Here is a 13022-nt window from a genome sequence, read left to right as displayed (position 1 = left end):
TGTTTGTTTGTTGCCATGTGCTCTCTCCTGTCTATTGTCTGACCCCGCCCATCTTGTTACCCCATTATTGTTTAAGTTGCTCCACCTGTGTCTCCCTCGTTAGCCTCGTTTGGTTTCCCATTTATTCTCCTGGTGTCTGTAATCCTGTGCTGATCTGTCGTTTTTCATTGTGTGTGTGTGTGTGTGTTATGTCTGCATGTAGTGCAGTTCCTAGCCTGCCTGTCTGTTTTTCCCCCTCGGGGTGGTTTGAGTTTGGCTTTTGTTTCATTTTATTAAAATAAAGAACCATTCATCCTGCACTTGAGTCCTCACTTCACCTCCCCGCACGCACCGTGACAGGTTCAAAGGCTTGACAACCCAAGAGGAACATTTTCAGCTGTTGGTTCAGATGGAGTTGTCTGGTACACTTCAGGTTATTCTCAAAGATTTAATTTAAGATAAAGTTGTAGTTTTGTTGCTCCTCTAGAATCTATAAAAATGTTAGACAGTCTGAATCACTGCAACACATGTAAAAAAATTTTTTTTATTGAATCAGAGACCTGTGAGTGATATTGGAAAAAATACATCCTGATTTTTTTTAAAATTCCATTTGGGTTTTAGTGAAACCGTATGATCAGTTTAAATGAGCTTTAAACTATGCACATGCTAAGCTTTAAAATGGTTGAATGATTATCAACAATGAAATATGACATTTTTAGAAAGAAAACCAACAAAATAGCCTAATTGTACCAAATATTTATTCATTTTGTCGTAATTAAAGCACAAAGTAGTTTATTTTTGCGACTTTGGGGCCCCCAGTTAAGTAAGCGATATTCACTGTCGTAATTACAGTGGATTGCTTTACACGTGTGTTTGTTGCTGCAGTTATCCCTACTTGGCAGTAAAACAATTCGCTCTTTTCGCGGAATTTCGTACTAGCTGACCAAACCAGAGCAGACGTTCTGGGGGAGCGCGGGAAAGAAACAGAAACCATTCACCTTATTAGAAGTCAGTGTACCATCAGAATGATTTTGAAACCGATATTTCAAGGTTAAAAAAACAAAAACAAAAAACAAGTTGATTAGGTATTATCATAATCATAATCATCATCATCATTATCTTAAATAAAAATCAACCCCTGGGACATAAAAGTGCCCGAAGTTGAAGAAACGCCCAGCTATATAAAACAAATGTAGTTGTCAGTGAGCTGTGGATGAATGGATGCAGTATGGGCACGCGGATGGATGATGAAGCGTGCAGCAGCTGCTGTCTGTCACATGATCCAGTGAAGCTGAGATCTGAGCGATCCAGAAGCGCAGCGCTGAGCACTCGCTCTCTCGCATCGCATCGCATCTCATCTGATGCTCGGATTCTGTGATTGGTGAGTAGCTTCAGTGTTTCTGCTGATGTCTTTCGCGATTGTTTTGATCGTTGTTAAATGTTGAGATGCTTTTCCTCATGTATTTCTTGAGGTCATTTTAGATGTTAGAGATTTATTTTTTCAAAGAGGTGCTAGATAGCCTACTTTTTATTTCGTTTGATGTCTTAAAAATCATGTTGACGTCCCATTAATTTTACACTAATAATCATTTATTAATTATTACTAATAATTATTTAATTATTATAAACATTTATTTTCAATGCATGCATGATTAATAACTCTTGAGTTGGTTCCGAAGTTTGCAGCACTCCCTCTTGCTTGTTTTATTTTATTTTATTAGATAGTTCCAATAGGTTACTATAGGAACTAAAAATCGGTTTTAATCTTTTTTTTATCCAAATTAAAACCTTCTTAAGTGTTCTCTCGTTCTTTAAAACATCTACTGTATGTTCTTGTGATTTAAAGGACTCAGAAACTAATACACCTAGTTTATTTGAAGAACCTATAATGTGAAATGAAAAACGTTTTGAATCTGCAATGTGTAATAATGGCTGCGTTTGTCACTTCATTTATTTCAATCTGTTGCATTTCACAGTTGGTCAATCTCATTCATTGCATCCATACATATTTTTGGACTGGACTGGACATTATTTAACCTCTTGAGACCTGGCAAAACATTTTAGAATTTTTTTATTTTTTTTTCATGTCATTACATTGTTTAGAGCATTAAAAAAACAAATTTTTTTTTTACATTTTAAAATGATATTTCATTCATAAGTTATGCTACGTCCTTGGTAGAGGACATCGGGATTCAATTAAAAAATAAAATAAAATAAAAAGACATGAATGAACATGCATAGGCAAAAGCAATTTATTTTTTTGATACATTTCAGACATTTTTGAAGACCAAGGAGAAGGAGTGGTCATGGTGAAACATCCAAACATTTAGTATCTCTGAAAAGCCCTGAATGTGCTCTGTACAGGACATCCAGACTTAAAACTGTGGCATGTATAGTCTCTATATAGAAATTCACTAAAATATAATGTCCTCATATGAGGACGCAGGGTCTCAGGAGGTTAAATCATGTCTGAAATGATTGGTCTATGAGGGGATACTATTGAGAAGGAAAGTCCAAACTTCCAATTAAGTTTGAAAAAAAAATAAAAATCTCATGACTTTCATGAAAGTTGCCTTTCTTTTTATTCAGCCAGTTGCAATATTTCTTTTGTACAAGCACAGGGGCTAAAGCATAATAATTCAGTCATGTCTTCAACTAGATAAGATGCTCACAGTCTTCTTGCAAACCCATTTTCTTTAATCTATATTGTTCTTTTAGAGTCGAGAATATAGTGCAGAAGATGTATGTTATTCTGAAAAGAATGATTTACTATTCAGAATGTGTCAGTAAGGGACAGGTGGGGGAAGCCAGCCATGAAATATCCTTTCCCCGAGTAAGGCTTATCTCTCATTGGGCATTCTAGAAAGGATGGGAGTATCTACCATACGATACCGGGACAGAATTCCTGAGTCTTCCTTAGAGCTTCACTCTCTGCGTACAAACATGAATACAGATAAAAGTATGTAAACTACTTCAGTCTGTGTGCATTGAATTTATTTAATATACAAGTTTCACAATTTGAGTTGAATTACTGAAATAAATGAACTTTTCCACGACATTCTAATTTATTGAGATGCACCTGCATATATATACAACAATATATATCAGTTTTAATAGCAGGAATAAGATGTAAGTATCATGACGTATGCTTCTGTAGAGATGGCAGAAATATCTCTATCTAGTCAGAGAAACCCTAAACTCCCATGCAGGACATCTCTTCCAGCAAACTTTTATTATGTAGACACCTACACAGGATGAAAGATACTCTTTCTCTCTAGCATTATTGAGAATAGAAACGTGAGTAGGAGGAGGACAATTGCATAAACCACCCAATTTTGTCATGTTATATCAGAAACACAGCCTATTAGGCTTCACACTGAATCCCCCTACTGTCTGGTCTTCTATCTTCACAATGCTCTATTGTGATTTAATTCCTCCGGTTTGTTTGGAAGTTCATTGTAGATGGAGAATGAAGAGATAAATGGAGTCTGCTCCTACTCGGAATAAACCATCATCCTCAGACCTCATTGACTTTGGCACTGCAGTAATTGTACCTAGCAGGCTATGACCCATTTAGCAGTGATTAAATCTCCCACAAATCTTTTCATTTAGTATTTGTGGAAGTTTCTCGCCTGTTCAAAATTTTTTGTTAAAGGGAGAGTTCACTGATTTTCAATCAGCTTTGTATTGTTACAATATCGGCAGTCAAGTAAATGAACAATGTGTATTATTTTTCTGTTACCTTCACCAATTACTAGTCAAGTCAGCTGAGTAATGTAAAAAGCATCATCAGGTGTACTTTTGACAGCCGGATTTTGTGAAACCTACAGATTGTTCTTCCACATTTTTGTATCCCTGCTCACAGATAGTCTGATCAAGCCAGGTGCATTATGGGTGCTGAAGTCTTTCATCAACATGTTTTCTTTCAGTTACAAATACAAAACCTGTGCTAATTGAAAGAAAACAAGACAAAGACTGAATCCAAGATTTGGTGATAATATAGCATAATGAGAGAGCTGCAAGCAATTTTGACCAAATTACACAAATTAGGTAAAAGATTTTCATCACAACACGAAAGTTAAAACCCCATCTTGCAAGCAATGAATTACCCCTTTAATGTAATCATATGTGAGTTTGTTTTTGCATATTTTAAATGTTTCATTCACAATAATAAAAAAAAAAAAATTAACCACAGGGAAATAATATTGTTTTCAGAGTTATTAGTGATGTCAACAGACTCTATTGTTATATTGAGATGTTTTGAGACTATTTCAGTGTCCTGGATGGCGTCATCCGCACTGTTCATGTAAAAGTGAATGGATTTCAACCTTGCATTGACCCTGTATTGTCTCTTCTAAGCAATGCACCTGTCAGGTCAACTGCAGTTCATTGTGTTACCAGCTAATTAGTCACTGCTCTAGTGACCCAATTACACATGCCAGGTTGAATTTACTCTCTATTTGGGATCACCCAGCAGAGGGAATAACTTTGTAGGAATAAATAAAAGTCTGCTTAATGCCAGAAGCAAGGTTTTAAAAAGAATGTCATGGCACTAAATAGTTAACAAAAGAACATTATGCCTTCTATTGCTTTTGCGATTTCCATTAGAACATCGCAAACATCAAATGATCCTTCATTATCTCATGAATGTAGATGTGAATGCTTAGTGTAGGTGAGGTGTGCTGTATAGTGGATTGGTAGGAGCTGTTGTGATGATGTCTCACATTGTTTTTTATGTATTCTGTGTGAAGTGTTTGAGAGTTTTCATGCAGAAACTGTCATTCGGACAAGCACAGCATCAGGAACAGCTACTGTAGAGTTATACTGTACAGCCATAAAGAGATATAAACACAAGTTTAGAATCAGAAGCTGTTAGTACTGCACTGTATGTGGACATTTAAAAAAAAACTGATTTGAGTTGGTAATTTTATAATATATTCCGCTATTTAAAAAAAACAAAAAAAGAAAAGCCTGTTGCAATACAGAACAATTAGACTAGCAACAAGATGAACTCTATAAAATTAATGTGAAGTCCTCTTTGGTCATTTTACATTTAATAACTGAACCTCAATTATAAATTTAAAACAAACAATGGTTTTAGCTGACAGTTAGGTAAGGAGCCTTATATAATGAAAAAATAACAATATTTATTGTGTAAATTTCAACCTGCTAATATACTAATACTAATATCTACTAATAACTGTGAAGCTGCTTTGAAACAATCTGTATTGTATAAAGCGGTATATATAATTAAAGCTGACTTAATTCATAACTAAATTTAAACTATTAAAATGTGTTTACATAAATGAGATGTTTTTAATGGAGAATGGAGATGGCTTGATGCCACATTTATTTGATTTTGATGGTCACGTACATTCACCCTTAACCAACAAATCTAGGAGAAGTGTGAAGTACTGTACTGTGTGGGGAGTAGAGAGTGTTTGAATGAGGAATGTATAATAGAATAACAGACTGTGCAAGGGCTCAGTGGAGCTGGTGAAGTGATGGAGTTTGAAAGGGAATTGAAATGTTATGTCCAGTCACAATGCCAGAGCTCTGCCATGCCTGTCAGCCTGAGAGAATGGGGTGAGGTTATTGTTAACACAGGGAAGCAAAAGGTTTTCATGCATCAGTGATTCAGTAGAAATCATGAGAGCAGGATTCTGGTGTTGCTGGGGATCAGTCAAAGAAGTTGACTCACCGTCTCACAGATGAAATAGTTCTTTTGTTTCTAGTGAGTTGAATGGTAGATTTGATATGAAGGAATCTGAGAAAGTTGCATTGTTCCTTCTTTATAAAAATAGTTAGGGTTAGGTTTGTAATTTGTAATGTTACAAAAGATCTGTATTTCAAATAAATGTTGTTCTTTTGAACTTTCTATTCATCTGAGTAAACTTAAAAATGTATCACAGTTTCCACAAAAATATTAAGTAGAACAACTGTTTCCAACATTAATAATAATAAGAAATGTTTCGTGAGCACCAAATCAGCATATTAGAATGATTTCTGAAGGATCATGTGACATTGAAGACAGCAGTAATGGCTGCTGAACATTTATTATTATAGTAATGTATACAACAATATTTTAAATTGTAAGAATATTTCACAGTATTACTGTTTTACTGTATTTTTAATCAAATAAATACAGCCTTGGTGAGCATTAGAAGCTTCTTTCAAAAACATTTTAAAAAATCCTACTGACCCCAAACACATAGTGTAGGAAGCCTTAAAGCTAACAGACATGGGCTAAATGCTGTGAAAATTCAGTTTTCATTTCATAATTGTAGGTGAAAGTGGATTTTTCACTTTTGAAACAGTCTCCCCATGATAAACCGTTTTTCTTTTCTTTTCTTTTCTTTTCTTTTCTTTTCGAGTTAAACCTATAGAGCAGGGCAACCCTACTCTTGGAGAGCTACCTTCCTGCAAACTTCCATTCCAGCCTTGCTCCAATATTGTCAAGTAACCCTGATTATCTGGTTCAGATGAGAGCTGAAATCTGCAGGACAGCTGTCCAGGAGCAGGGTTGGAGATCCCTGTTGTAGACAGTACTTTATGTCAGCTAAACCCTTGACAACAATAATTTTGCACTATTGGTTATATTTACATTTAATACATGCAAGAGAATGCAGGTGGGATTCCTGAAGAAACGCTTTGTTATCACTTGCAGCGAAAGACAGGAGAAGCATTATATCAGAAGCTTTTTTTTTGAGTGTGAACTTAACACGTCTCAGCATTCTCACACTCTAGTGCTCCTCACAGCTCATCCGGACTGGTGTCTTCTCTGGTGTCAACCCTAGTGCTGCCGCATCTGCCAGATGTTATAGTCTCTGCATACATAAAAAGAGTGTTTAAAAGAATTCTGACAGGATCACAGGATCATGTTTAAAGAGGTATATAAATAGAGCTCAGCAAACAATATCTTTTGTTTTCGTTCCATTTATTGCAACTGCAGAATATTAGCAATAGTAAGGAAGATTTGAAAATGCAAGTTAGACATTTAGCTGTAGATGTATTAGTATTTTTGTATATGGAGGGTGTGAATGGGTGGAGTGCATGTCCTTAGTATGTTTGAATTATTTGACTTGCCATGTTTTTTTGTAAGGTAATGCTCTCAAATGCCCCTTAAAATCAGTTTCAGGCAAATACTGCTCTATAATTTTAAAATTAAAAAAGTAAATTTTTTACAATGGTAGTGGGACAATCCATTTATTATATCTAGACCTGATCTCATACAGTAGGTATTTTTATAAATGAGTTAAGCAAAAAATGTGGAGTTAAGGCTAAATACTACATTGATGAATTTACTAATTATAGTAGGTAAATTCAGCAGTCATTTTTTTTTCTGAATTATGACTATTGTCCACAGAAATGATGTATTACTCACCGTTCATCCAGAACTCCTATGTATCACACAGAGCAGAGGTTGTGTTCTGTTCTGTCTCATCAACAGGCTGGGGGTGGGCGACAAGATGGCGTATTGTACGTTTCTCTGTATAGGCTTTGGCTATTACTCCTTCAAAATGCAAGGTCAAGGTGACGGAGATCTGCAAGGGAGTGGTAACCTGAGCTCGTGGCAAGGATGAGTGAGGCGGTGGATGTAGCTCACAGATTGGGCAGGCCAGTGTGGGGTTGAGCGAGGGCCATTATCCTCCTTTTTGCGCTTTGCTGGGTGAGAGACTTCATCTGGAAAAGTGCAAAAAACAGTGACTACCTCAAATAACGCAAACTATGCTTCGGAGAAGACCTGACAAAAGAAGAAAAAGCGTCCTGTGCACTGCTATGACCTTATGTACAAAAAGCAGGCAATGAAGGGAAAAAGGCTTACTTCATCGGCTCTAAAGCATACATTGACGGAAGAGAAATGTTCCAGAAAAAATGGATACTACTTGATTCCTGCTCGCTTGAAGCAAAATCAGGGATGATTGTTTCGAAGATAAGCACTTTTTTATTTACTATTTAGTTTACAATTACCATTTGGCTGTTTGCATATATTTCCAAATTTAGAAACAGAAAAGCAGAGCTTTCTTTTTTTTCTTTCTCTTTAATAATACTTTTTTATTTGTTCGAGTTTGCCGTGTTTGATGGTCTTAAAGTTATGTTCTATTAATGCCAGAGGTTTGAGGAACTTAGTCCAAACAAAAGCCTTTTTTCTTGTTTTGCAAAGAATACAAAAGTGACTTAATTTTCATTCAAGAGGCTCATTTGTGAGGACTTAAATTTTTGGAAAAACCAATGGGGAGGTGAAATGTGGTTAGCTCATGGCTCCAGTCACTCAGGTGGAGTTGCAATTTTAGCACATACTTTCCATGGAAAATATGTGTGGAGCAAAGGGGATTCTAAAGATCATTGGATAATATTACTGATTTATGTGAATGATTGTAAATTCATTATAGTTAATGTTTATGGGTACTGTTCAAAAGATGCAAACACTTTGTTATTAGGTGAAATTGAAAGTTGTGTTAACTCGACCATGAAAAACAACCCTAATGCTAAATTAATTATTGGAGGTGACTTTTATTTGGTCATTAATGGTTCCATGGATAGATTCCCTCCTAGAGCAAACAGTGAGTTTAGTGATCTTTTACGTTTAAGTTACAGTCTTGACTTAATTGATATTTAGAGGGTAAAAAAAAAAAAAAAAAAACCTCAACTAAGCAGTTTACTTGGAGCAACAAAAATTTCTCAATAATCCAGTATTGACTTTTGGTTGGTTTCTTCAGACTTAGAGCCTTTTATTATAGATACATCTATACTGCCGGCTGCTTTCACTGACCATAAAATCATTAGCTTTAAAATTGTATTATCAGGACGTAAAAATCATAGACTTATTGGAGGATACTGGAAACTCAATAACTCACTACTAAATTATGAGGACTTGAAATCCATTATAGAAAGACTTATCCATAAGCATTGGATCTCTGTAATTAAAAATGGTGTATTTGGTAAACAATTGGAACAACTGAAATAGGGCTCGAGAGTCAATTCCACACGGGGTACGGCTACATCGTGGGCCTTACTCAGGGGAGTTTCTGTTCCAGATATTTGTTCAGCAGCTAGTAGGGCTATGCCACACACTTTTGTGCAGTTCTATAGACTGGACGTGTCTGAGCCATCCTGAGCACATGCAGTGCTGGTAGCCAGTAGGTCTGGGCCCATTTAATTGTTATGGGTGATATGGGTACAATCCGGGAGTGGTCTATATCTCCCAAAGTGAAACACCGAGTGAAGTTAGAAAAAGAATAATGGGTATACTAATGTAAACCCGGGTTCTTTGATAACAGAGTGAGGTGTTTCACCAGCACTTCCTTCCTAGCACAAGTACGGGAAGAAATCTCTCTATAATTACTTTGGCAGGGGTCGACCTGGCTGATATAGTTGCCGCAGAGTCTGGTTACATGTCGACCTGTCTGTCAAAGACAGATGTGGTGTCATAAGAGCTTCTGGAGTTGGTCACAGCCAAAGCATTTTAAAAAGCTTATTATAAAATTATTATTTTAAAGTTCTCTTTTGTGTTTTCTGGAAAAATATCAATGTTAAGGTTTCAAACAGTTTCCTTTAATGTTGTTTTTATGTATGTTTCAGGACATCCTGAGAAGAATGACTGGGAAAACTCAAACCAGCAATATAACAAACAAGACAGATCCTCGCTCTCTGAATTCAAGAGTGTTCATTGGTAACCTCAACACTGCTGTGATCAAGAAAACTGACATTGAGCTCATTTTTGCCAAGTATGGCAAGATTACGGGCTGCTCTGTGCACAAGGGCTTTGCTTTCGTCCAGTATGCCTACGAGAGGAACGCTCGATTGGCTGTGGCTGGTGAGAACACCAGGGTGCTTGTTGGACAGACCTTAGGTAAGTGAAATTTATTTATCTTTTTATTGATGTAAATGATTGGACTCAAACAGGTGACAATGATTTCAATGAGGAGGAAGGTAGAAAAAAGTAGAGCAGGAGAAAATGAGAAAAGGAAAGAAAGGTGTGAGATCTACAGACACAGAGACAGTTGTTCTTAGGTCATAGCAGTTCCCATGACTACCTGGTAAATATTCATCATCCTTTATTAAAAATGAAACTCCTGCTGTCACTGTTGCAGCAGTGGGTCTTTTGTGCTGGACTGATTTTCCTTAAGGTTACTGTTACCTTTTTTTGAACTGCTTTATTTATTTATTTTTAGATGACTTGATCTTTCCTTGTGAAAAAATATTAGTTGCTTGATTTTATACAGAGCTGAGCATTTGTAACCAGCAAAGTGTTTTGTTTAATTTCAGAAGAAAAAAAAAAGTATTTTGATGAAAAATTCAAATGGCTTTGGATGGTTTAGGGCACTTTCAGCTTGTCAGTTTGGGAGATCACTGCTCCACATTTTAATATAGTTATTTAAAAAATAGTAACCAAATCAGCATAGTATTTTTAAAAATAAACATACAATGTAAAATCAATCAATCAATCAATTCCTGTCAGTTCTACAGAAAGAACAGGCAGCTGTGGTTACCAGAATAATTCTGTTTAAAAAATAAAAAGTCAACGTTTTTTTTTACAGGAAAGTCTGTAAATTTGACAGTTTTAACAAAACAACAGCAACAACAAACAAAAAATGACATTTTAAACTGGAAAATCAAGCAGCCCTTTCCTGTTGAATTAGCAAGGCTATGCTGCTACTAAAATGTTTTGTACATAGAAAGTAGAGAAATCTTTAGTTTCAAGAATCTATCCTAACTATTTTTCCAGGGTGTAGAAAGTGAGTGCATTTGTCTGACTCATATTTACAGTGTTTTATTTCCCCCTTGTGTTGGCAAGAGGAAGTACAGGTCAACTGGCATGAACCGTAAAGCTGAAAAAATGTATATACAAATAGTGCAGTGGAGGAGAAAGTCTGTTTTTAATACGTGCATTTTATTATGGAGTCTCATTAATTAAATTATTGCAATGCTATATGTTTGTTGACTAAATGAGATGCAGTGTGCCATTTTTTTGCAGTGTTTTTTTCTAAATATCAAAATGTCATTTTACTGAATGGAAATTGGCCAATGTCAACCACTAGACGGCAATATAAATATACCGTAGACATCCATGGCACTGCAGTGGCAAAGACAACTCATAACAAATGCTTTTTTTGGAGGATTTATTCATAACTCTTGACCTTATTCAATTCATGCAGATTGATTTTACTCTAAAGTATAGCAGAATCTAAAAGTACTCCAGAGGAATTCTAAAATCTCATAAAAACACCATCTGATATTTGTCTGAATATCTGAAGAACACCTATGAATAAAACATATTGTATCAAACTCAAGATTTACGTAAGCATTAAAAAGAGTATAAGTCAGAAATATGACCTTAAGTTTTTCTAACAATTTAGAATCTCCAGACTTTACAATCTTCGAATCATTATTTTCTGTAGCTTGTCTTATAAAAAGCTTTTATAAGAATATCAGTGTCACAGCGGATGTGTGTGTGTGTGTGTGTGTGTGTGTTTGTGTGTTCATGTCACTATAATTTGTTTTTCAGTATCTGAAACCCTCTGACAGATATGAAGGCATCACAATGTATTCAATTTCAGAGCCTGTCTTTAATTCAAAGGAAAAATCATATTTCTGCATGAATAGCCTCCGGGCTTATAATGTCAATAACTACCAAGATTTTTCAAATGAATGACAGCAGCTGTGGGATGCTGTTCTTTTGATGTACAACATGATCCAAGATCAGAGACAATCTGAGACAAGAGTATAAACTGCATCTACTGTTGATATATATTTAGCCATACATTTATCCATACTGTATATGTTTGTAAAAGATATGTATGTTCTTATACAGTATATATGGTCTTAAATAATGTTTTATTTATTTATGTATTTATTTTGTTTGTATTGATGCAAAACCACAGTATTTATTGGGTCCTGATTAGTACATTATAATTGTTTCGATTCTTTTCATATTTTTATTGCATATTTGTCAACACCCCCGTTATGTGTTGGTGGTACGGTCTGGAATGGTGCATGCCTGTATGCTGAACTCTGTTCAGTCAGTCTCTCACAGTGTCACTACGGTGAAGTGAGTTCAAGGGAAAGGAATAATTTATTCCTCAAAATATTGTATGCACAACCTAATGGACATGTACAGAAGAACAATGCATAAAAGGAAGCGGAATCAGAGATGTAAGTATTTTACAGACAAATAAGTACCATATTTCTGATAAGTGCTTTTAATACTTGATTTGTAACAGAATCGATAAAATATGAATATGTATAATAATACTTTTGCAGCTTTGTAAATTAAAATGAACATTTTTAGGAAATGTTAGTAATTACACAATATTATATTTTAGTTTTTTTAAATATATTAAATCTTTTTAATTATGAATAAATACATTTAATAAATGCAATTAAAACATTTGTTTGTAATTAAGCGCAGGGGAACTCCCATAGAAAGCATCTTCTAAATGACAAGTAACCAAATGTACTTATATGTTGTAAAAAGTGAGAAAATATGCAGCTGTTTCTTTAAGGAGTTATTTCTACTTGATCTCAAATGATGTTTAAGTAAAAAAAAAAAAATGTTTGGTGCAACCTAATATAGTTATAGTATACATTTTAACAATATTAAAATACTAATATAATAAAATACTATATTATTTAATATAATAATATGCAATAGTAATTAATAACATTTTATTTTATTCTTATTTTTTATCTTACTTTTTCCATATCTATATTTATATATATTTTTCTTGTGTTTGTATTCTTTAATAATTGCACTGTCCATGGAGCGGACCTGACTTACATTTCACTGCTGGTCATATATTCCCTATATAACCATGTATGTGACAAATAAAAAATCTTGAATCTTGAATATCATAAAATAATATTATTTACAATAAAAATATTTCAATGCTGCCAGATGAAATATATTTTAAAGATTATAAATCTTTTCTTTCTTTCTTTCTTTCTTTCTTTCTTTCTTTCTTTCTTTCTTTCTTTCTTTCTTTCTTTCTTTCTTTCTTTCTTTCTTTCTTTCTTTCTTTCTTTCTTTCTTTCTTTCTTTC

At 34.7% G+C, this 13022-nt stretch overlaps 1 protein-coding gene and 1 long non-coding RNA gene across 4 annotated transcripts in view; one reads left to right on the top strand and one right to left on the bottom strand.

Moving 5' to 3' along the window:
* The first annotated feature begins 1322 nt into the window (after positions 1 to 1322).
* Positions 1323 to 13022, top strand: part of LOC107751575 (RNA-binding Raly-like protein) — a 24518-nt gene continuing 12818 nt past the window's right edge. For all 3 annotated transcript variants that reach the window (XR_001641269.1, XM_016567317.1, XM_016567318.1), the window contains exons 1-2: positions 1323 to 1360; positions 9562 to 9832. Coding sequence is in view for 2 of the 3 variants with exons in the window: in XM_016567317.1 (XP_016422803.1) it covers positions 9577 to 9832 (256 nt within the window). In the remaining variant the exon portion in view is untranslated. The remainder of the gene's footprint in view (positions 1361 to 9561; positions 9833 to 13022) is intronic.
* On the bottom strand, positions 6738 to 7656 carry LOC107751577 (uncharacterized). Its single transcript, XR_001641270.1, has 3 exons — positions 7542 to 7656; positions 7364 to 7430; positions 6738 to 6806 (listed from the first exon to the last, which is right to left on the bottom strand). It is a non-coding gene; the product is annotated as an uncharacterized LOC107751577 (long non-coding RNA).

The sequence above is a fragment of the Sinocyclocheilus rhinocerous genome, unplaced genomic scaffold (assembly GCF_001515625.1).
Source record: "Sinocyclocheilus rhinocerous isolate Xijiao unplaced genomic scaffold, SAMN03320098_v1.1 scaffold3000, whole genome shotgun sequence".
NCBI lineage: Eukaryota > Metazoa > Chordata > Actinopteri > Cypriniformes > Cyprinidae > Sinocyclocheilus > Sinocyclocheilus rhinocerous.
The sequence above is the reverse complement of the archived record's forward strand: the minus strand, read 5'-3'. Positions and strand labels throughout refer to the sequence as shown.